Source organism: Coregonus lavaretus (genome assembly GCF_964263955.1).
Source record: "Coregonus lavaretus genome assembly, chromosome: 30".
Taxonomy (NCBI): domain Eukaryota; kingdom Metazoa; phylum Chordata; class Actinopteri; order Salmoniformes; family Salmonidae; genus Coregonus; species Coregonus lavaretus.
Genome location: NC_140017.1, coordinates 4,002,042 through 4,026,621, shown reverse-complemented (window position 1 = coordinate 4,026,621; position 24,580 = coordinate 4,002,042). Strand labels below are relative to the sequence as shown.

The 24,580-nt window shown below is 42.0% G+C and overlaps 1 protein-coding gene across 1 annotated transcript in view; it reads left to right on the top strand.

Moving 5' to 3' along the window:
* ano7 (anoctamin 7) overlaps nucleotides 1-24,580 on the top strand; it is a 51,468-nt gene that overhangs the window by 23,970 nt on the left and 2,918 nt on the right. Inside the window, exons 6-24 of the mRNA XM_084148454.1 lie at nucleotides 218-354; nucleotides 855-912; nucleotides 1,336-1,446; nucleotides 5,057-5,225; nucleotides 5,788-5,878; nucleotides 6,143-6,239; nucleotides 8,156-8,299; nucleotides 8,493-8,630; nucleotides 8,942-9,040; nucleotides 10,793-10,895; nucleotides 11,002-11,113; nucleotides 11,250-11,304; nucleotides 15,132-15,229; nucleotides 15,730-15,890; nucleotides 17,851-18,056; nucleotides 18,144-18,283; nucleotides 18,409-18,499; nucleotides 21,537-21,656; nucleotides 23,658-24,580. The exon at nucleotides 23,658-24,580 is cut by the window's right edge and continues 2,918 nt beyond it. Of these exons, the coding sequence (XP_084004580.1) occupies nucleotides 218-354; nucleotides 855-912; nucleotides 1,336-1,446; nucleotides 5,057-5,225; nucleotides 5,788-5,878; nucleotides 6,143-6,239; nucleotides 8,156-8,299; nucleotides 8,493-8,630; nucleotides 8,942-9,040; nucleotides 10,793-10,895; nucleotides 11,002-11,113; nucleotides 11,250-11,304; nucleotides 15,132-15,229; nucleotides 15,730-15,890; nucleotides 17,851-18,056; nucleotides 18,144-18,283; nucleotides 18,409-18,499; nucleotides 21,537-21,656; nucleotides 23,658-23,822 (2,295 nt within the window). The 3' untranslated portion in view covers nucleotides 23,823-24,580. The remainder of the gene's footprint in view (nucleotides 1-217; nucleotides 355-854; nucleotides 913-1,335; nucleotides 1,447-5,056; nucleotides 5,226-5,787; nucleotides 5,879-6,142; nucleotides 6,240-8,155; nucleotides 8,300-8,492; nucleotides 8,631-8,941; nucleotides 9,041-10,792; nucleotides 10,896-11,001; nucleotides 11,114-11,249; nucleotides 11,305-15,131; nucleotides 15,230-15,729; nucleotides 15,891-17,850; nucleotides 18,057-18,143; nucleotides 18,284-18,408; nucleotides 18,500-21,536; nucleotides 21,657-23,657) is intronic.

Here is a 24,580-nt window from a genome sequence, read left to right as displayed (position 1 = left end):
ACTGAACAGGCTTTTGCTCCAGTCATGTTCTAACACACCAGATTCAGCTAATCAAGGTCCAGTTGATAGAACAGCAACTGGGTAAGCAAAAGCCTTCATACACAGTAGCTCTCCAGGAGGAGGGTTGGTCACTCTTGCTTTAGGGTGCTTAATCTCACATGTTGACAAAGTTAAACAAATGAGACACAAGGACATAACGGTGCTGCATATTCCTCAGATGGTAACCACACCAAACTACAACTGGTCAGAGAGGATGCTAGAGAAAACAAAAATCCCAAACCTCATGAGCCAAGACGTGCCCAACCTGCCCCCAGACTATTACACCTGCCAGTTTCGCACCAACAAACTGGAGAGGTATGTTAAAATCCTAAATGCTTTGCTTAGCAGCTGCTATCATTCAAACCACACTAAATTCTTTGCATTTCCACAATTAAATATCTTCCTGAAACAATTAAATTAAAACACCTGACTTGGGGGGTAAAAACTGTATGACCTTTTTGGATTTTCCCAGCAAGATACTAGTCCAGTTTTAAAACCACTTTACTGGTTTTGTACAAAGAAAACCACTTCTATAAAGTATTATTCCCTCAGGCCATGCTGTTTTGCCCGAAGGTGAAAAGGCATGATGTGTACATTCAGGCTTAAAGGGTGTAAAATGCATGGGAAATAAACACTGGCAGTGGCTTGGAGGTGACCCAGCCTCAACATTGAGTCTAAACACACAGTGTTGCGTTTGAGTTGCAGGTGTTGCTACAGAGAGGTGGGATCTAGGCAACAGAGGAGTATATCCAATATTTAACTTCAAAGCCTGCAATATGCATACAGTATGTATGACCACCTGGCTGTGTCTACAGGTTTCTGGGCAGTGAGAATAAGAAGACGTTCTTCAAAACTACCCAAAGACACCAAGTAGTGAGTTTGCCATTTCAACTTGATTCTTCAACTTGGATCAGTATCTTGCAGTAAAAGTATCACCAATAAGGTATTTCAAGGAAACACAGCCATTCACACACATGTGGATCTCTCTACTCTTATGGTAACTCTCTATCTGAGCTCAGGGTTGAGTTCATTAGGGCAGGCAATGGAAAACATTTCAAAGCATTTTGCAACGGAAAAATAAATTAAACAGTTATTGGTAGTCGCTCCCTGTTTCCGTCCGTTTTCTTCCATTTGGTGCCCAATGAACACTACCCTGATTTACTAGTCAGATCCCAGATACAAAGAGGAGGTCATAATGGACATGTGATAAACACATCTGATGTATTTGACACTACAGTAGTAGAATAATAGACTTCCTCACTTTGACAGTACAACACATTCCTTTGTCTGACCTAGCTGTATGAGATTTTAGCACGGACGCCTTATGGGGCATTAAAAAGAGGAGAGGTGGGAATCGAAAGGCTGCTCAGCGAGAATGCCTTCTCTGCTGCTTACCCCCTGCATGAGGTTAGTGTCCTCCATAGACATACCATATGTTCTGTATATATAATGTATGTACTGTATGTACTGTATGTATGCATGTACAGTATATTCGGAAAGTATTCAGACCCCTTTACTTTTTTCACATTTTGTTACGTTACAGCCTTATTCTAAAATGGATTTTTTTAAATGATCCTCATCAATCTACACACAATACCCCATAATGACAAAGCAAAAACACGTTTTTTACATACAGTTGAAGTCAGAAATTTACATACACGTTAGACAAATACATTTAAACTCAGTTTTCACAATTCCTGTCATTTAATCCTAGTAAAAATTCCCTGTCTTAGGTCAGTTAGGATCACCACTTTATTTTAAGAATGTGAAATGTCAGAATAATAGTAGAGAGAATGATTTATTTCAGCTTTTATTTCTTTCATCACATTCCCAGTGAGTCAGAAGTTTACATACACTCAATTAGTATTTGGTAGTATTGCCTTTAAATTGTTTACTTTGGGTCATACGTTTTGGGTAGCCTTCCACAAGCTTCCCACAATAAGTTGGGTGAAATTTGGCCCATTCCTCCTGACAGAGCTGGTGTAACTGAGTCAGGTTTGTAGGCCTCCTTTGTCGCACACACTTTTTCAGTTCTTCCCACAAATATTCTATAGGATTGAGGTCAGGGCTTTGTGATGGCCACTCCAATACCTTGACTTTGTTGTCCTTAAGCCATTTTGCCACAACTTTGGAAGTATACTTGCGGTCATTGTCCATTTGGAAGACCCATTTGCGACCAAGCTTTAACTTCCTGACTGATGTCTTGAGATGTTGCTTCAATATATCCACATAATTTTCCTTCCTCATGATGCCATCTATTTTTTGAAGTGCACCAGTCCCTCCTGCAGCAAAGCACCCCCACAGCATGATGCTGCCACCCCCGTGCTTCACGGTTGGGATGGCTTTCTTCGGCTTACAAGCATCCCCCTTTTTCCTCCAAACATAACGATTGTCATTATGGCCAAACAGTTCTATTTTTGTTTCATCAGACCAGAGGACATTTCTCCAAAAAGTACGATCTTTGTCCACATGTGCAGTTGCAAACCGTTGTCTGGCTTTTATATGGTGGTTTTGGAGCAGTGGCTTCTTCCTTGCTGAGCGGCCTTTCAGGTTATGTCGATATAGGACTCGTTTTACTGTGGATATAGATACTTTTGTACCTGTTTCCTCCAGCATCTTCACAAGGTCCTTTGCTGTTGTTCTAGGATTGATTTGCACTTTTCGCACCAAAGTACGTTCATCTCTAGGAGACAGAACGCGTCTCCTTCCTAAGCGGTATGATGGCTGCGTGGTCCCATGGTGTTTATACTTGCGTACTATTGTTTGTACAGATTAACGTGGTACATTCAGGCGTTTGGAAATTGCTCCCAAGGATCAACCACACTTGTGGAGGTCTACAATTATTTTTCTCAGTTATTGGCTGATTTCTTTTGATTTTTCTATAATGTCAAGCAAAGAGGCGCTGAGTTTGAAGGTAGGCCTTGAAATACATCCACAAGTACACTTCCAATTGACTCAAATGATGTCGATTAGCCTATCAGAAGCTTCTAAAGCCATGACATCATTTTCTGGAATTTTCCAAGCTGTTTAAAGGCACAGTCAACTTAGTGTATGTAAACTTCTGACCCACTGGAATTGTGATACAATTAATTATAAGGGAAATAATCTGTCTGTAAACAATTGTTGGAAAAATTACTTGTGTTATGCACAAAGTAGATGTCCCAACCGACTTGCCAAAACTATAGTTTGTTAACAAGAAATTTGTGGAGTGGTTGAAAAACCTAAGTGTATATAAACTTCCGACTTCAACTGTAAGTATTCAGACCCTTTACTCAGTACACCTTTGGCAGCGATTACAGCCTCGAGTCTTCTTGGGTATGATGCTACAAGTTTGGCACACTTGTATTTGGGGAGTTTCTCCCATTATTCTCTGTAGATCCTCTCTGTCAAGTTGGATGGGGAGCGTCGGTGCACAGCTATTTCAGGTCTCTCCAGAGATGTTCGATCGGGTTCAAGTCCGGGCTCTGGCTGGGCCACTCAAGGACATTCAGAGACTTGTCCCGAAGTCACTCCTGCATTGTCTTGGCTGTGTGCTTAGGGATGCTGTCCTGTTGGAAGGTGAACCTTCGCCCCCCAGTCTGAGGTCCTGAACGCTCTGGAGCTGATTTTCGTCAAGGATCTCTCTGTACTTTGCTCCGTTCATCTTTCCCTCAATCCTGACTAGTCTCCCAGTCCCTGCCGCTGATAAACATCCCCACAGCATGATGCTTCCACCACCATGCTTCACCGTAGGGATGATGCCAGGTTTCCTCCAGACGTGACGCTTGGCATTCAGCGCCAAAGAGTTCAATCTTGGTTTCATCAGACCAGAGAATCTTGTTTCTCATGGTCTGAGAGTCCTTTAGGTGCCTTTTGGCAAACTTGAAGCGGGCTGTCAGGTGCCTTTTACTGAGGAGTGGCTTCCGTCTGACCACTCTACCATAAAGGCCTGATTGGTGGAGTGCTGCAGAGATGGTTGTCCTTCTGGAAGTTTCTCCTATCTCCAAAGACGAACTCTGGAGCTCTGTCAGAGTGACTATTGGGTTCTTGGTCACCTCCATGACCAAGGCCCTTCTCCTCCGATTGCTCAGTTTGGCCGGGCGGCCAGCTCTAGGAAGAGTCTTGGTGGTTCCAAACTTCTTCCATTTTAAGAATGATGAAGGCCACTATGTTCTTGATTACCTTCAATGCTGCAGAAATGTTTTGGTAGCCTTCCCCAGATCTGTGCCTCGACACAATCCTGTCTCGGATCTCTACGGACAATTCCTTCGACCAGGAAGGAATGGCTTGGTTTTTGCTCTGACATGCACTGTCAACTGTGGGACCTTATATAGACAGGTGTGTGCCTTTCCAAATCATGTCCAATCAAATGAATTTACCACAGGTGGACTCCAATCAAGTTGTAGAAACATCTCAAGGATGATCAATGGAAACAGGATACTGAATATTGTGTAAATAAGGTAGATATATATATTTTTTTATACATTTGCATAAATGTCTAAAAAACTGTTTTTGCTTTGTCTTTTCTGTGGTATTTCTGGGGTATTGATGAGGATTTTTTAAATTTAAACCATTTTAGAATAAGGCTGTAACGTAACAAAATGTGGAAAAAGGGAAGGGGTCAGAATACTTTCCAAATGCACTGTATGTATGTACAGTATGTATGTGCATATGATTTCATTACTCCCACACCCAGGGATCTTCTGATAAACAAAACTCTAAATATCACTAATCTTATAAATCGGACCCTGTAATATTAAATCTAACATGAATCTGGACTGTAACCAGAGGTGTCATGCCCCTAATGTTTTTGAGGGTACTCTGATGACCAAAGTCAATGTCTTTGGATTATTTCTGTATAAAATAAACTGTATTTGAAATGTATGTCATAATATTGTCAGAAACGGGACATAAATGTTGTGACGTCTCATGTCACTGAATGTCAAGTCACATTGGGAATGGCACCTTTGACTCTGACTGTAACCCCAAACCTGAATAGTTAGCCACCATCTGCCTCTGTCCTCTGATGTCCCTGCAGGGTCCATTTGAGATGCCAGATGGGGAAGCGGTGGACTCCCAGTCCTTGAGCATGAGGCAGATCCTCCACCAGTACTGGGCTCGCTGGGCCAGATGGAAGAATTACCAGCCGCTGGACCACATCCGAGAGTACTATGGAGAGAAGATAGCACTTTACTTTGCCTGGCTGGGTAAGCATTGGCACTGGCAGTGTCTTGTTGGCTTGAAGTAGACAGTCTGGCTTTTAGAGGAGTACTCGTCTTAGAAGCGGGTTAGCTTTTATTGGGATGACTCATGTACTGGAGGCAGCTCTGCAGAGTCGTCACCAGCTGGCACAGCCACAAAGTCATAAATCAGATTTTTTACCTAACCGTAACCCTAACTTTAAGCACACTGCTAACCCTAATGCCAAATCCTAACTTTAAATTAAGACCAAAAAGCTCATTTTTGTTTTCATGAATTTTTACATTGTAGTCAATTTTGACTTTGCGGCACACATCTAGCGGAAATCACTCAGTTCTGCCTCCAGGACAAGACTCATCCCAATAAATGTCAACCTGCGTCTTAGAATAGAATATTAAGCTTGAATATCCCATAAAGAGAAATGTGCAAATTTGCTTCACAACAAAGAACAGGCTCCTTGGCAAACAGATCATTCCAAGACTTACATCACATCAAATAACATACATCACACAACACACATCACAAGAAATTACTCTTTGTTTGCTTACTCTCTCTCTTTCTTCCATGTAGGGTTCTACACAGGCTGGCTGCTCCCAGCAGCTGTGGTCGGGACCCTGGTCTTTCTGTTTGGGATCTTGCTGATGGTCACTGATACGCCAGCGTGAGTATGACAGACGACTTCAACCAAGCGTATCCCTCCTCTTCATAAGCCTCGCCCACCATAACAAAACATTTTCGTGTTGAGGGTTCAACCAGGGTTGTGAACATTCTGTGTTTGTTTCCACACCTAAACACATGTAAGAACTAATAGTTTAACTCTGCTCAGTTGTAGGTTCAAACAGGGTTTCACTGTAAACAACTGTATTACCAAAGGTTCTAATAACGCGCTCAGTCATTTTCTGAATGTCTATCCTCTGTCCCATAGGCGGGAGATCTGTGAGAGCAGGGATGAGTTTGTCATGTGTCCTCTGTGCAACATCTGTTCCTACTGGAACCTATCCAGCATCTGCACCACCTTCAAGGTGTGTTTGTGTGCACATGCATGTGTGATGGCATGATTGATTCTACCTACTGTATGTGTTCCTATACATGTGTGATTACACACGTTTGCATGGGTTTTATTCACATCCCTTGCCTTTTTCCACATTTGTATGTGTTACAGGCTGAATTTAAAACGGATTAAATTGAGATTTTTTTTTTCACTGGCCTTCACACAATACCCCATAATGTCAAAGTAAAATTATGTTTTTAGACATTTTTTACAAATTAATATCAAATGAAAAGCTGAATTGTCTTGAATACTTATCTTGAGTCAGTAAGTATTCAATCCCTTTGTTATGGCAAGCCTAAATAGGTTCAGGAGTAAACATTTGCATAACAAGTCACATAATTTCAGTTGCATTGGCTCACTCTGTATGCAATAATAGTGTTTAACATGATTTTTGACCGACTACCTCATCTCTGTACCCCACACATACAATCATCTGTAAGGTCCCTCAGTCGAGCAGTGAATTTCAAACACAGATTCAACTACAAAGACCAGGGAGGTTTTCCAATGCCTCGCAAATAATAATTGGTAGATGTGTGAAAGATGTTTAGCAGATGTTATTGCGGGTGTAGTGAAATGCTTGTGCTTCTAGCTCCGACAGTGCAGTAATATCTAACAAGTAATATCTAACAATTTCACAACATATACCCAATATACACAAATCTAAGTAAGGAATTAATTAAGAATATATACATATATGGACAAGCGATGTCAGAGCAGCATGGACTAAGATACAGTAGAATAGTATAGAATATAGTATATACATATGAGATGAGTAATGCAAGATATGTAAACATTATTAAAGTGGCTAGTGTTCCATTTCTTAATGTGGCCAGTGATAATACATCCAGTCACTACAAAGATACAGGCATCCTTCCTAACTCAGTTGCCGGAGAGGAAGGAAACCGCTCAGGGATTTCACCATGAGGCCAACGGTGACTTTAAAACAGTTACAGAGTTTAGGGCTGTGATAAGAGAAAACTGAGGATGGAACAACATTGTAGTTACTCCACAATACTAACGTAATTGACAGAGTGAAAAGAAGAAAGCTTGTACAGAATAACAAATATTCCAAAACTTTATGTCCTGAATACAAAACGTTATGTCTGGGGCAAATCCAACACAACACATCACTACTCTTCATATTTTCAAGCATGGTGGTGGCTGCATCATGTTATGGGTATGCTTGTCATTGGGAAGGACTAAGGAGTTTTTATGATAAAAATAAACGGAATAGAGCTAAGCACAGGCAAAATACTAGGCCAAACCTATTTCAGTCTGCTTTCCAACAAACACTGTGTGACAAATTCACCTTTCAGCAGGACCTAATGCACAAGGCCAAATATACACTGGAGTTGATTACCAATACGAAATGGAATGTTCCTGAGTAGCCTAGTTACAGTTAATGCTTAAATCTACTTGACAATCTATGGCAATAATTAATAAAAGGTTGTCTAGCAATGATCCACAACCAACTTGACAGAGCTTGGATAATTTTAAAAAGAATAATGTGCAAATATTGTACAATCCAGGTGTGCAAAGCTCTTACAGACTTACCCAGAAAGACTCACAGCTGTAATTGCTGCCAAAGGTGATTCTGACATGTATTGACTCAGGGGGTTGAATACTTATCGAATAAAGATATATTAGTTTTATTTATAATAAATGTTCAAATTGTTCTTCCACTTTGACACTACAGAGTATTTTGTGTAGATTCATTATTATTATTGATCGTTGACAAAAAATGACATTGAAATCCATTTTAATCCCACTTTGTAAAAACAAAATGTGGAAAAGGTCAAGGGGTGTGAATACTTTCTGAAAGCACTGTATGTGTGCCCGCTGCCCATGCTTTTTAGTACATACTGTATGGCCATTCTCTCTTCACAGGCAGGGCTGTTATTTGACAATGGGGGGACGGTATTCTTCAGTATTTTCATGGCTCTATGGGCCGTCACTTTCCTGGAGTACTGGAAGCGCACCAGTGCAGTGCTGGCCCACCGATGGGACTGTTCAGAGTTTCAGGAAACTGAGGTACAGTACAGTATGATCACAGTGATTATATTATTTTTGGAAAGCTCAATCGATCCGAAGTTCAGGCATATAAAGTTTGTATGTGAAAACTTTCTAAGATGCACAATTTCAGATTTTCTGTCATGGAGCTTTAGGAACAAATAAGGAATGACAGATTTTGGATGTTGTTCCTGTTTAACCCTTTGTGACCCAGGAGCGCCCAAGGCCAGAGTTCACTGCCACGGCGCCCATGACCCTGCGGAACCCTGTGACGGGTGCAGAGGAGCCTCACTTCCCAAAGCGACGCCGCTTCAACCGCACCCTGACCGGAGGCATTGTCATCTTGATCATGGTAAGGTGCTGCAGGACAATGTTCTTTAATCCTGGCCCTGGGGTCCCACAAGGGTGCACATTTTTGTTCTAGCCCAGTACTAGCACTTAATTAGTCTAATAAGGTGTGCTGGGTGTGCTGGGCTTAAACAAAAGTCTGCACACACTCTGGCCCTCCAGGATTGGAGTTGCCCATCCCTGCTGTAAGAGATGACATGTGAGATAGGAAGTCAATTTATGATGACATTAATTGATGACTAATGAATTACATTATTAATCAAGAATATCCTAAAAGTCCTAACTTTATCATTGATGCATTTTTGTCTCTCACAGGTATCCGTAGTGCTGATGTTCGTTGTGGCGATCATCATTTACCGGGTGATTCTGAGCATCATCATCTACAAATCTCACAATGCCTTCTTGATATTTTCTGTGAGTCCCTTTCTAGTCCCCTACTAGATCCACTATGGTTGCATCATTCTAGTGTTATTAGACACTTTTTTTCTTTGAAATATTAGTTTTTAGCCCAAACCATTTCAGACGCTACAGACGTTTTGGTGAGAAGAAAGATTTTCGGGATGTCTCCTGCTCTGACAAACAGTGCTGTAGCTCTGCCACCTTCCACAGCAAATGCGGAAGGCCGACATCGGCGGATGCGGTGGATTGAGATGCAGCCCATACAAAAACCCAGATATCTCTAGCTGAAAGACAGATTTTGATAGGGATTTTTTTTTAATGCTAATTAGATGTCCGCGGGGGCGCGGACATTGACTCTAGATTATTTGGGTTCTAGCAGCGAAGCTGGGTGAAACCCTATTGTATTTGTTGGCGTTCATTATTATTATTCATCTTCTTCCATCAAGGACATATAACCTGCAATTTCCTGTGAAATGGTAAGGAACAAATTTGCCTCAAGGACCGATAAGGTCCGCCATGATAGATTTTCTGGCATTTAGAATTTTGTGAAAACACTTAAATTGCCACTCCTCTGGCACCGAATGACCGATATGCATGAAACTTGATATATGGCATCTATGGACCAAGGTCTCGCAACGCAATATTTTCTAGGCTAGTGTGTCAAACAGTGTGTCAAGCAATATGTTTACTAACCAATAAACATTTAAGTGGGTGTGACCTGGCACATAAAAGCATATAAATCAGACATGGATATTCAAATTCTAACAAAACTTGATACACATGTTCCAAACACTGTCAAGACTCAACATATGCGAGCATATTCAGATCGACCACATGGCGGCGCTATAATGGGCACATATTTATCTCAATCTGTTTGACTCAGAGTGATGGAAATTGGCACACATGCTAGTCTAGCAAACTTGTAGAGTATGGTTCTGTTTGGCCGCATGGTGGCGCCGTTAAAAAGGAAAACCCATTCATACAAGCTCATTGGCTTATAGCGGCCATGTTGTTTGAGCTAGAGTCTTAGAAAATATAGCGTTTTAAGACGCGGATGCTATATACCAAGTTTGGTGCCGATCGGTCCAGTGGTTCTGGAGAAGAAGACGTGTAGCCCTTTTGTGCAGTCAAATGACAAAATCGCCTTCTAGTGGCCTCATGGGTGGAATGTTATTAATATTGTTCATAATTTCATAATTAATACATATTATTTATTTATTTTATGCCAAAAAAATCCCGTGTTTTTATGTCAAACGGTTTTGTTATGTTTCAGTCTTCTGTGATGTATATAAAGTGTAATATTGGGATGCAAACTGAAAATGTAAAACATTTCAATTCTATAGCTGACATGGTACTTTTTTTAAACCCAATAACCATGTGTGTGAGGTGTATACTTTTGTTTCAAAGTAGATTTGTTTAAGACCAAGAAACACTCTTTGTGACACTGATTTAGCCCATTCAGTAAAAAGTTAAAGAAGTCAACATCATCAAAAATGGTCAAAGATACATCAAAACCATATTGCATGATCTGTTTGAGTTAATATATTTGTCAAGCGTGGTAGCTCATCCTATGGTGATGTGTCCAATTTTGTCCTGATGGTGGCGCTGTGGGGTCAAAGCTTGAACCCCGGCATGACTGCTTGCAGCTCTATATATATATATATATATATATATATATATATATATATATATATATATATATATATTATATATATATTTTTTTATCATATTAATTTAATCATAATAGTACTGTACCTATCTCGGCAGGCTGGGCGGATCGCCAGTCTCACAGGGTCCGTGCTGAACCTGCTGGTGATCCTCATGCTCTCCCGGGTCTACATCTACCTGGCCCATGTCCTAACGCGCTGGGGTGAGTCAGCAAGTCCGGCCCTCGTCTATCGTCGGGCAGATGGAAGATAAATCAGTGATTTATTGGCCAATGTTTGCTCATTCTATTTGCTTTGTGATGTCACCAGAGATGCACCGCACACAGACCAAATACGAGGATATGTTTATTCTCAAGGTCTTCATCTTCCAGTTTGTCAACTTCTACTCCTCCCCGGTCTACATTGCCTTTTTCAAAGGAAGGTGAGTAGATCAAACAACGTCAAGGCACAAATGAGCCTTAAGTATTGAAAGGTCCTGTATTTACCAGCTGGTTAAATAGGCCCTCGCAGTACAATGACAATATGGCTCATCCTCAGTGAACTCCTATGTTTTGCAGGTTTGTTGGTTACCCTGGCAACTACTACAAGCTCTTGGGAATACGGAATGAGGACGTGAGTGTCGTACTTACATACTAAAATGTACTTAAAAACATCCCAGCAAACAATTTCTGGTTAGCGTTGCATTCCCAGAATGTTACATGGCTATAATGTTTTCGCCATGAAGGTTTGGTTAACACATTGTAGAAGCATCAAAAACAAACATTTGGAACATTTCTCCAAATGTTCCTATAACCATTATTGTATGTCCTTCTACTAATGTTGATCAAATAACCTTTGTTGTTATTTTTATTTAACCTTTGTTTTGACAGGGAAGACATATTGAAGACACAACTTTTCCAAATGCGCCCTGAATAATATAATATGAAATACACATAAAAAATTTGGAAAGTATTCAGACCCCTTGACTTTTCCACATTTTGTTACGTTACAGCCTTATTCTAAAATTGATTAAATACCCCATATTGACAAAGCAAAAACAGGTTTTTCAAAATGTTAACAAAAAACATCAACAACAACAACAAAAAATATCAAATTTACATAAGTATTCAGACCATATGCTCAGTACTTTGTTTAAGCACCTTTGGCAGCGATTACAGCTTCGAGTCTTCTTGGGTATGACGCTACAATGCTTGGCACACCTGTATTTGGGGAGTTTCTCCCATTCTTCTCTGCCTGATATGCGAGGGAGCCCAAGAGGTATGGGCCTGTGGTAGAGACCCCTGAGTTGGACCCTCAGGAGACAGGGTAGAGGTTGAAGGAGCAGGAACCTCTAGAAGCAGGTGGGCGAAACTGTTGATCAACACGATGGGATCCCCCAAAGCCATTTCAGCCCCATTCACCAAAGACCGCTGCCTTGCGCTGGGCTTACGGTGTATGACGTGCCTCCATGGGAAGCAGGATCTATAACTGTGGTATCCGCCAGCTCCTCATAAAGCGTCCTTGCTCCTTTATTCTCCAAGGGGGGCCGGGATAGGAGGTCAGGGTAGGATGGGAAGGGTGGGTGAGATGGGAGAGGAGAGTTGACTTCACTGGGGAGGGGTCTCTGCAGGGCAGCCCTGGCCAGCCAGTCAGAGAGTGGCAACACGGTGGCGAGGCAGTGGCACAACGACTGGGCTGAGGAGTAGAAAAGGAAAAGGTCTTAGAGCGGGACCAATCCAGGATACATTACATTGTCTCAATTTGCTTACTTTGGACGTCCAGCACAGACATACACTATATATACAAAAGTATGTGGACACCCCTTCAAATTAGTGGATTTGGCTATTTCAGCCAGACCCATTGCTGACAGGTGTATAAAATCGAGCACACAGCCATGCAATCTCCATAGACAAACATTGGCAGTAGAATGGCCTTACTGAAGAGCTCAGTGACTTTCAAAGTGGCACCATCATAGGATGCCACCTTTCCAACCAGTCAGTTCGTCAAATTTCTGCCCTGTCAGAGCTGCCCCAGTCAACTGTAAGTGCTGTTATTGTGAAGTGTAAACGTCTAGGAGCAACAACGGTTCAGCCGCCGAAGTGGTAGGCCACACAAGCTCACAGAACGGGACCGCCGAGAGCTGAAGCGCGTAGCGCATAAAAATCTTCTGTCCTCGGTTGCAACACTCACTACTGAGTTCCAAACTGCCTCTGGAAGCAATGTCAGCACAAGTACTGTTCGTCTGGAGCTTCATGAAATAGGTTTCCATGGCCAAGCAGCCACACACAAGCCTAAGATCACCATGTGCAATGCCAAGCGTCGGCTGGAGTGGTTTAAAGCTCACCACAATTGGACTCTGGAGCAGTGGAAACGCATTCTCTAGAGTGATGAATCACGCTTCACCATGTGGCAGTCCGACGGACGAATCTGGGTTTGGCAGATGCCAGGAGAATGCTACCTGCCCCAATGCAGAGTGCTAACTGTAAAGTTTGGTGTAGGAGGTATAATGGTCTGGGGCTGTTTTTCATGGTTCGGGCTAGGCCCCTTAGTTCCAGTGAAGGGAAATCTTAACACTACAGCATACAATGACATTCTAGACGATTCTGTGGTTCCAACTTTGTGGCAACAGTTTTGGGAACGCCCTTTCCTGTTTCAGCATCACAAAGCGAGGTCCATACAGAAATGGTTTGTCGAGATCGGTGTGGAAGAACTTGACTGGCCTGCACAGAGCCCTGACCCCATTGAACACCTTTGGGATGAATTGGAACGCTGACTGCGAGCCAGGCCTAATTGCCCAATATCAGTGTCCACATACTTTTGGTAATGTAGTGTATAGTCCTCAATAAGCTGACAGTTTCCACATTGGAAATTTGTCCAGCCAATATTATCTCGGAACTGTGCAAAATATACTGAACAAAAATATAAACGCAACATGTAAAGAGTTGGTCCCATGTTTCATGAGCTGAAATAAAAGATCCATACGCACAAAAAGCTTATTTGTCTAAAATTGTTTGTATATATTTGTTTACATCGCTGTTAGTGAGCATTTCTTCTTTGCCAAGATAATCCATCCACCTGACAGGTGTGGCATAACAAGAAGTTGATTAAACAGCATGATCATTACACAGGTGCACCTTGTGCTGGGGACAATAAAAGGCCACTCTAAACTGTGCAGTTTTGTCACACAACACAGTGCCACAGATGTCTCAACTTTTAAGGGAGCGTACATTTGGCATGCTGACTGCAGGAATGTCCACCAGAGCTGTTGCCAGAGAATTGTATGTTAATTTCTCTAAGATAAGCCGCCTCCAACGTCGTTTTAGAGAATTTGGCAGTACGTCCAACCAGCCTCACAACCGCAAACCATGTGTAACCATGCCAGCCCAGGACCTCCACATCCGGCTTCTTCACCTGCGGGATCATCTGAGACCAGTCACCTGGACAGCTGCACAAATTGTCAGAAATTGTCTCAGAGAAGCTCATCTGCATGCTCGTCGTCCTCACCAGGGTCTTGACCTGACTGCAGTTCGGCATTGTAACTGACTTCAGTGGGAAAATGCTCACCTTCGATGGCCACTGGCACGCTGGAGAAGTGCGCTCTTCACGGATGAATCCCGGTTTCAACTGTACTGGGAAGATGGCAGAAAGCGTGTATGGCATCGTATGGGCAAGCGGTTTGCTGATGTCAACGTTGTGAACAGAGTGCCCCATGGTGGCGGTGGGGTTATGGTATGGGCAGGCATAAGCTACAGACACAATTGCATTTTATTGATGGCAATTTGAATGCACAGAGACACCGTGATGAGATTCTGAGGACCAATGTCGTGCCATTCATCCGCCGCCATCACCTCATGTTTCAGCATGACAACCAAGGCACAAAACTGGCCAACATAACAACAGAAAGCAGAGAGGGGTGACTTACTAAATGAGATTAAATGCTGGGGCCCATCAAAACAGCAACGCCAGTATGATAGCCAGGAGAGAAGCACCTTGGAGGGGATGTAGTTTCCAGTACAGGCTGGTGGAAAGCTGGGAGGGTGGCAAGCGCTACACCGAGCCGCGGGAGAGTCCAAAAGAGTACATCCAAGTGGAGTTCAAGTTTGGCAGTAGTCCAAAAACATCCAAGGCACAATGTCAAGTGGAAGGATGAAAGCAGCAGTAGGCAGGTGTCTGCTCAGATAATGCCCCAGTGCAGGCCTCACTCCAGGGTAGGGTGCCCAGGCATATCCAAGTAGGCCTCAAGAGTTTCATAGACCTGTTTTGTATGGGATACTGCCATGCTAACATTAGCTAGAAACCAAAGAGGGACTCAATTGGAATGTTACCTGTAGGAATGTTCACTGTTTGCTGGGATGTACCTTTGCTGTCTTTATCAGCCAGTATATGTGTTTGTGTGTGCGAGTGTCTGACTACGCCTGTGTGCGTGTGCATAACCTGTAAGTGTGTATTGTTGTTTGCAGTGTGGTGCTGGGGGCTGTCTCATTGAACTGGCCCAGGAGCTGCTGGTCATCATGGTGGGCAAACAGGTCATCAACAACATTCAGGAGTTTATTGTCCCGTGAGTCTTGTAATCCTACAGCTTCCCGCAGTTTTGTCTAAAATCCAATCCGACTTTATTTAAACTCCATTGATTTACAACAAACATCTCACAAAAATGCTAATGTGATCCTTGATGAATGACCACCCTCTGGGCAAAAACTGGTTGAATCAATGTTGTTTCCACGTCATTTCAACAAGAAAATTCAATGTGATGACGCTGAATCAACGTGGAAAACTGATTGGATTTGAAAAAAAGTCGTCAACGTAATGGAATTGTCTTTTTTTTTACTCAACTTTTAACCTAAATCCAGTGACATGGTTCCATTTTTTGTTGATTTCATGTTGAATTAATGTTAGTTGACAAATCAACCAAATGTAAATCAAAACAAGATGTTGAACTGACGTCTGTGCCCAGTGGGCAGTAAGTTCTTATAATTGTCTTTCTTGCCCACAGAAAGGACCTATGCACTGCTTCTGTGGTTGTTAAGGTCAAATCTCTCTCCTTTCGTCTCTTAATAGAAAACTAAAGTCTTGGTGGCAGAAGCGCAAGATCCATCCTATGGTTAGAGCTGAAGATGGAGAGGTGAAAGAGGGAGGCCAGATGCAGGACGCCACACCCTGGGAGACCGACTATGAGCTCCTGCTGTGTGAAGGACTGTTCGATGAGTACCTGGAAATGGGTGAGTGTTCCTGCCCACCTATACCAGGGCTGTGTTCATTAGGGCACACAACATTTTAAAACAATTTTAAATGGAAAATGTAATTGTGCATTTCTTATTGGATAAGGAATTACTCTTGTGGTTTGTGTTACTCTTGTAAAAGTGAAGTTGTCTGGGTAACTGGCTAGGACACCAAGGGCGACATTTTCCTCTAGTAATGACACGCACTGGGAACAAACTAACCCTAACATTTGAAATAGACAGGAGTCTGTGTGCCATCAAGCCAGTGATGGAGAAACACAACTGAAACCCCTAGGTCTTGACAATCTGATTTTATTAAGCCATTGAGGAGAACTAGCGACACACACTCTTACTGCTCTACTTCACACGTGATCCCTAGTCAATGTAACTGTCACCTCATCCCAAAGATGAATGTGCCATGTAGGTCATAGACATTGCTGTGCAGAACCTACCCAGTCAGACTGTGTAATCCATGACCCAAATTAATTTATTCACATGCTCTGGAAGATAACACACTCAAAAAACTCCTATACAGAATAATATACACTGAGTGTACAAAATATTAAGAAGATCTTCCTAATATTGAGTTGCACCCCTCCCCTGTTTTTCTTCATGGTGATGGAAAGTCTACAGGTACAAACCTAGATGTACAACACAGTAATGTACATTTACATTAAGTGGTTTGTAAGGATGGTAAATTAATACTGAACAAAAGTGGTTGTTTTCCATATTAATTGATCAAGAAATATATTTAATTTGATGTGGCTGTTTTGTGTCTTTTCCCATAACTTTACACGTTTTTATGTAAATGTTTGAGTGTAGGGTTTTGTTGTTTCTAGATTCCATTAGAATGACAATCGCAGAGAAAGGGACATGGCAACAACTCTTACAATTCCAAGTATTAAATCCTGCAAGATACTGTTCTTAATTATACATCTACTTTTTTTGCAAAGCTGAGACGCTGAAAACATTTCCCCCCCACGCTACGGTCCGCTAATACTAGTAAAGGCCCAGTGCACAATTTTTTTTGATTTTTAGTAATATAAAAATAATATTATATATATTAGGATTTTTCAGGGGGTGCTGCAGCACCCTCAGCACCCCTATTTCCCTTGGGTATGCAAACAGGATGCATGTTTTGGAATGTTTTTATTCTGTACAGGCTTCCTTTTCACTCTGTCAATTAGGTTAGTGTTGTGGAATAACTACAAAGTTGTTGATCCATCCTCAGTTGTCTCCTATTACAGCCATTCAACTCTGTAACTGTTTTAAAGTCTCATGGTGAAATCCCTCAGCGGTTTCCTTCCTATCCGGCAACTGAGTTGGGAAGGACGCCTTTATCTTTGTAGTGACTGGGTGTATTGATACACCATCCAAAGTGAAATTCACTGCTCGACTGAGGGACCTTACAGATAATTGTATGTGTGGGGTACAGAAATCATGTTAAACACTATTATTGCAGACAGAGTGAGTCCATGCAACTTATTATTTGACTTGCTAAGCACATTTATACTCCTGAACTTATTTAGGCTTGCCATAACAAAGGGGTTGAATACTTATTGACTCCAAACATTTCAGCTTTTCATTTTTAATTAATTTGTAAAAATTTAAAAACACATAATTCCACTTTGACATTATGGGGTATTGTGTGTAGGCCAGTGACAAACAATCTTAATTTAATAAATTTTATATTCAGGCTGTAACACAACAAAATGTGGAAAAAGTCAAGGGGTGTGAATGCTTTCTGTAGGCACTGTATTCTGCTAATCAATAATTTAATTGTTGCTTATTATTATTAGTCTAGTCACTAGGCGTGGAATTTAACGGAATTGGCTTGACACTTGGAAAAGGGTAAAATGGAAATGTACATGGCTACATGGATCAGATTACAGATGCATTTACACAACACACCACAACACAAGCAGAAGGTAACTGCTGACTGCCCCCCTCCTCTTTGCAGTGTTGCAGTTTGGCTTCATTACCATCTTTGTGGCAGCGTGTCCCCTTGCCCCGTTGTTTGCCCTGATCAATAACTGGGTGGAGGTGCGTCTGGACGCGCAGAAGTTTGTGTGCCAGTACAGAAGGCCCGTAGTGGAGCGGGCTCAGGACATCGGGATCTGGTTGTACATCCTGCAAGTCATCACCTACGTGGCTGTCATTAGTAATGTAAGTGTATGTGTGTGTGTGTCTTTGTACTTGCGTGTGGTGTTATAAGTATGCCTGGTTTAATGCAGACTCCTGCCTCTCTGCCAGGCCTTCCTGATAGCTTTCACTTCTGACTTCCTGCCTCGGCTCTACTACCGCTACCACAATGATGGAAACCTTCGGGGTTATGTCAACTTCACCCTGGGTACTTCCCCAAGCAACTTTAACACCAACAACATGCAGTGCAGGTAGAGGCACACTCATTATCACCCATAAATTGATATATGCATTTCGTGAAGGTTATTCTTTTTTTGTTCCTATTACTCTACAACTGGCATTGTCATCTAACGTTTCTTTGTTGTTGTTTTTTTAGATATCGAGGATACAGGGACAGAAAAGGGCATTTTCGACCAGAGTACTTCCACCTTCTGGCTTGCCGGCTGGCCTTTGTCATTGTTTTTGAGGCAAGTTCCGCTGAGTTGAGTTGAGATATGTCACTATGTGGATGACTTTTGCAACACAGATTCAATGCAATTAATTGACTAATTCAGTGTTTATAGGTCTATATGTATTTCTGTTAAGGAGCTGTTAGGAGCTGAGGCATCTTGGAGAATTGAAATTGAGATGCGCGCTGTGAGTGACTTGTCGTGTGCTTTGAGAATGTGTGCACTGCCACTGACTGGTTTAAAACCGAATGGTGTTTTGTTTTTATATTCTGGTGTTTCATTTTGGTGTTTTATTTTTATACTCTGGTCTCAGAGTATTGGCTAGTCAACACACTGCGTCTGAGTAGCCTTACAGGCTTGTTACAATATTCATAGAAGCACAGTTCCCGCTCAGCTCAGTCAAAGCTATTCGCTGCTCTGGCACCCCAATGGTGGAACAAGCTCCCCCACGACGCCAGGACAGCGGAGTCACTAACCACCTTCCGGAGACACTTGAAACCCTACCTCTTTAAGGAATACCTGGAATAGTATAACAGTAATCCTTCTACCCCCCACCCCCCCCCCCCCCCATTAAAAAATGAAAAAATAAATATACAGCATGTAAAAATATGAGGAAGAAAACAAAGAAAAAAATATAAAATTCTATAAAATACCAAAAAATTTAAAACCCAACTAGACTAAAAAAAAAATAGGGTGGTTGTACAACTGGCTATCATAAGTTGAATGCACCAATTTGTAAGTCGCTCTGGATAAGAGCGTCTGCTAAATGACTTCAATGTAAATAATCAATGTTCCCTCAAAAACAATTAGGCACTGAGCATATTTCAGGTCTGCTGAGCACAAGCTTGAACGTTGTGAAAATTCTGTGCAACTTCCAGCGAGCGTTTACTGTGAACACTGAGACTGTACCCGCTTTAAGTTACAGTTCTAGCAGTGTCTAAGTAGGCTACTGTGGCTATTTGATAATAATGTAGGCCTATCAGAGTGGCCTACCATCAAAAACAATGGAGAAAATGCATCCCATAACATTTTAACATGGAAATAGCTGCTCTATCATTCTGCCTACAGTAGCAGCCAATGTCTGGTGTTCAATGTATGCCAACATTCCATGAGGCTTTTGAAAAAAACATGCAGGGCTTGACATTAACCTGTTTATCCACTTGTCCTTCAGACAAGGAGGTGACTGAAAATGTTGTTGTGTTGTTTGATGCAAGAAACCACTTTACAAAATAATTACAGAGAATCAGACAAATTATGCTACCCTCTGCCTATTGGCTACTTAGCTTATTCAAGCCTGTCTCAAAATACAACACTGCCCCTTTAAGACAAAAAAAGCTCTTTACTCAACTCGCTTTTTAAAGATGTCTATAAAAATGTACACATTTTGTGCTCTTGTAGGAAGCAATCACTCCCCTATTGCTGACTACAAATGATCTATAACTGGGCTAATAACTCACCAACTAGCAAAGGATATTAACAAAATGTGCACACGTGGCTACATGCAGCTCTCGCTTTGATCTCAAAACAAGCGCATCTACTCACGACCGCTCATGCTGTAAACACAGTCCAGTTCAAAGTAAATGGCACAGGTCCATATATGGCAATGGTCTGATTCGACCACAATTGCCAGAGTAAAGGGAAACGTTGATAGTGTTAACAGGGAAAACTCTAGAACAGTGTCACCAACCTTTTCTGAGTCAAGATCACATTCTGAGTCAAAATACAAGCCGAGATCTACCGCTCAGATAAAAAAGAAAAAAGAAAAAAAAAAGTACGCCTATGCAACATTAACCAATTAAAAACAGGACTGTAGCAATGAGGTTTGTGCAGTAAGCTATAAGTCCAATACATTTTCGCCGAATATTGGCTTTGCTTGAATTGCCCTGCCAATGCATTTTTGTTGGGCCATTTAAAAAAAAAAGTTTTTCTACATTTAAGGTAGGCTATATGATCACACCGGTAATAGATCCGTTGTTGTATTCCTTGTGAAGCACAGGTGAGTGAGCATACATTTAAATAATAATTTGCTTTTTATTTTTATTTTACTGGGCTGATGGGTGCCTGCATCTGATGGTCAGTCTCAGCAGAGGGAGAGAGCAGCAGACTGAGGGTCCGCCTCTCAACATCTCTCCGCTCTCCCTTTCCTCCACTGACACTGACCAAAAAGAGACACAGTCTTCCAGCTGATGGCGAAACTCGAGTTGCACTACATTATTTCTGCCTCATGCACAAATACTCATATGAACTGAGAAAGTTAAATATTCTTTGATATTAAAAAAGACCCAAGCCGCTAATAATAACAACAACGCAAGCCTATCGATACACTTTCCTACTCATTCATTACTGCTGCAGTGCTTGTTGCAGCGCTGAGTGGAAATAGGAAGAACGCGCATTTTATGGCTTATAAAAGTGTTGAATACAAAGTGTTGACAGTGCTGAGTAAGAACATGAACTCACTCATAAAAACAGCAGCTCTTTGCTGTATTCGTTGACAGTCTCTCTCTAGTCATGGTTTTAAGCGTTTTGAAATCTCTCAGTATCAACTTTGCTGTAGCTTTCTTTTATGCCTTCTACTTTACTGCAGACACAGTAATCTGAGCCTTCCGATTGGCCAGCGGTAGGCCTATAGTGCACTTGATTTGCTCTCCGGGCCTGCCGGGAAGGCAGAATTTGTACCTTCAGACACATGAAATGGTTCAAAATGGCAACAGTTCGCCGACCCGTCGCGCAGGGCAGCTGAAACAGGTGCACCTACCGCCAACAGCCCGAAACGAATAACAAATTATAGGAACACATCGTTGTTTTTTTTACAGAAATCTTTGGCGATAGACTAGGAATGCCTTAGAGATCGACCAGTCGATCGCGATAGACCGGTTGATGACCACTGCTCTAGAAAGTTGAGTGAAGTAAAATCTTGCGCTTCTCTCCATGGGCTGATATTTATTCTGTGCAGCAGTCCTGGGGAGCTGTGCTGCAGTCTCTGGGGCTTAGAGGGAACATTGTTTATAATAATCCATCTTCTCTCTCTCTCTTTTTTCCTTTTCTTTTTCCTCAGCATGTTGTGTTCTTCATCGGTCGTTTGATTGACATCATGGTCCCTGATATTCCTGAGGATGTGGAGATCAAAATTAAGAGGGAGCACTACATGGCCAAGGAGGCCCTGGCTGAGAACCAGGTGAGAACCCCTGTACCTCTTTCTAGATACCCGTCAATCAATCAATCAACCAACTGATTAACCAATCAATCAAATCTCTATATTATTCACAGCCCCAGCTGAGTCTTCTACAGATTAGATAGTGTATTTTCTTCCTAATTATCAATCATAGAAACCACTTTACTTTACACACAATTTCTACACACCACAACATAAAAGTTAAAAGCATGCCTTGCAGTAGCGGCCGCTGATTGGCTGGTGATTTTGATTGATTGATGAAGGGATATAACAACAAGCACAGACGCATAAATTTAAAACGAAGTATCTTACTGGGGATAGCTAGTGTACATCACAAAGTAGGATGAGCTGGCTAGCCGGTTTACTTTCCTAAATATTCAGAAATATTAGCTCAGATAGAACTGGGCATGCTACTAGCTCTAGCTAGCTTACTCTAGCTTATCAATGGTTTAAAAAGAAGGAACGGTCAGATGCGTCATAATAGAACTAAAGCCGCACTGTGAGCCAGATTTGAAACGGAATGACATTGAAAACAATGGAGCAGGGTCTTTTTAAATTCCTTGACTGATGCATGCTCAATTTTCCGTCCCGACTCCCAGTCGTAAGCCCCAAGAAGCTCTATAACCATCCGTGAGCAAGCATTTGAAGAAAGAAAGTGTAGACACTTGGTCGGTCAGAATGAGAAACCCCTTACCAATGACATTAAAATAGTGGCGGGACTGAAGTTGTGTGGACCAATAAGGTGACAGGTCATGTGGCGCAAGCATCAGAAAAAGAAACAAGGGGTCTGACATCACTGTACAGCACGGAGACCACTCAAATCAAATTGTTTTTATCACATGCTTCGTAGACAGGTGTAGACTAACAGTGAAATGCTTACTTACTTTTTCCAACAATGCAGAGTTAAAGATAAGATTAAAAATTACATAAAAAATGTAAATATTGGCACAGCGAGTCAGGCTGCTCAGGACAGCCCGATTGATTACACATGGTATTCAAAGTTGAGGTCACGGGCTAATTGTAGTGGGGCCACCACATTTATATAAAAAATATATTTTTATTAAGAGTATAAATGATTGGCCTCCCAAGTGGTGCAGCGGTCTAAGGCACTGCATCACAGTGTTTGAGGCGTCACTACAGACCCGGGTTCGATCCCAGGCTGTGTCACAACCGGCCGTGACCGGGAGTCCCATAGGGCGGCGCACAATTGGCCCAGCGTTGTTCGGGGCGGGGTTGCAGCGATGAGATGATCAAAATGGGGGGTAAAAAAGAGTACGGATGGGACAACATACAAACTTTTTTGAGAAAGATCATGTACATTTTTTTTTTTTTTTAGTATACTTAGTTATCTTAATTTTGATAAGACAGATGAAAATGTAATAAATTAAATGTTGTTTGTTGATGTAAAAACTGAAATTGACTGATTTGAAGGTTGTGTCGTTAGATTTTGGTGGAGTCGCAGGAATTTCAGGCACATTTTTTTTACTAACTGCTGAAAAAGTTTGAATATTTTGGAACCTTAAATCTAGTGGGGCTTCGCCCCTAACTCCATATTGGTTGAGCCGTGACTGGGCTGTTGAACAGTGTGGCATAGGACATAATGTGGGCTACAATACATTCACATCTGGTCCCTGAGACATATGCCACGTTCACATGCTAGTGGGAACTAGGAAACTCAGAAATGTCCGTCTTGCTAATTGGTTGTAGTTAGACACGAGCCGCGTTCAACCAGTTAGCAAGTCAGAAATGTCAGAGTTCCGACTAGCACTATGTCTCAGGGACTAGATGTGAATGTGTGTTCCCTTTCCACCGTTTTTTGTATTGTATTATTATGTTGTATTATAGTGCATTGGTTGTGTATTTTGTATGCTAAACTCACTAAATGAATTTCCACGTAAATCAAGTTATTGTGTCATATGGTATGAAAAAAATCCAAAGCTAACTTTCCAGAGTCAATTAATCCACCCTTTGCTTTCTTTTTGTTTCACACCCTGTATGCTGCAGGCTTTGGGTAAGGTTGTTGTCCTAGATGAGAAGGAGAATCTGTCCACTGAGCTGCGACGCAGACCCAAACCTCAAACTTCCACAGCGTCTCCACCACGGGAGAGCGACTCACCACCACCCTTACTGAACCCAATCCAAGAGGACCCAGACAGACCACTGCTCTGACCCCTGACCTCCCCAGGGGTCGTTTGGGCGCCAGCTCAAGGTCACATGATGGTGTGATGAGCTTTATTTTTCAGCGCTGTGTTTCCAACAATCTTCAGTGACATGGACAGGTACAGTCATGACTGTAAGACTGAGGAGAGAGCAAATAACAAGACTAATCCTTTCTTAGGACTGACTGCAGTGAGATTATGAGGCTTTGCATTGTGCTTACCGTACCCATATTGAGCAGCAGTATTTTCCCCCCACTCTGACCATGCTCATGATGGCGCCATCCCACTTCTGACACCAATGCATCAAATATGTGGACTACTAGAGAACTCTGACTTTCATATGAGACGTTAAATGGGTGTCCTGACTCTGTGGTCATAAACAATTCCATGGCACTTATCATAAGAGTAGGGGTGATAACCCCGGTGTCTTGGCCAAATTCTCAACCTGGCCCAATTCAATTATCCCCCTGATTCCCAATTGGCATATATCACTCCTCACCCCTCCACCGTGATAGCTGATGTGTGGTGAGTGTTCTGACACAAAATGGTTGCTGTGCATCACCCAAGTGGGTGCAAAACATTGGTGGTGGAAGAGGTGAGTTTCCCCCTTACTATGTAAGCACTATATAAATCCAATCAATCAATTACTACTAGGGAAATGTGTCTCTTTCGGTGTAGCTGCTCAGCCCTTAACTGACTTTAGCCCTTAAATTACTTATTTAGGTTGGCAGTGAACTTACTTCATCTTCCAGGAATTATAGTCTTCCT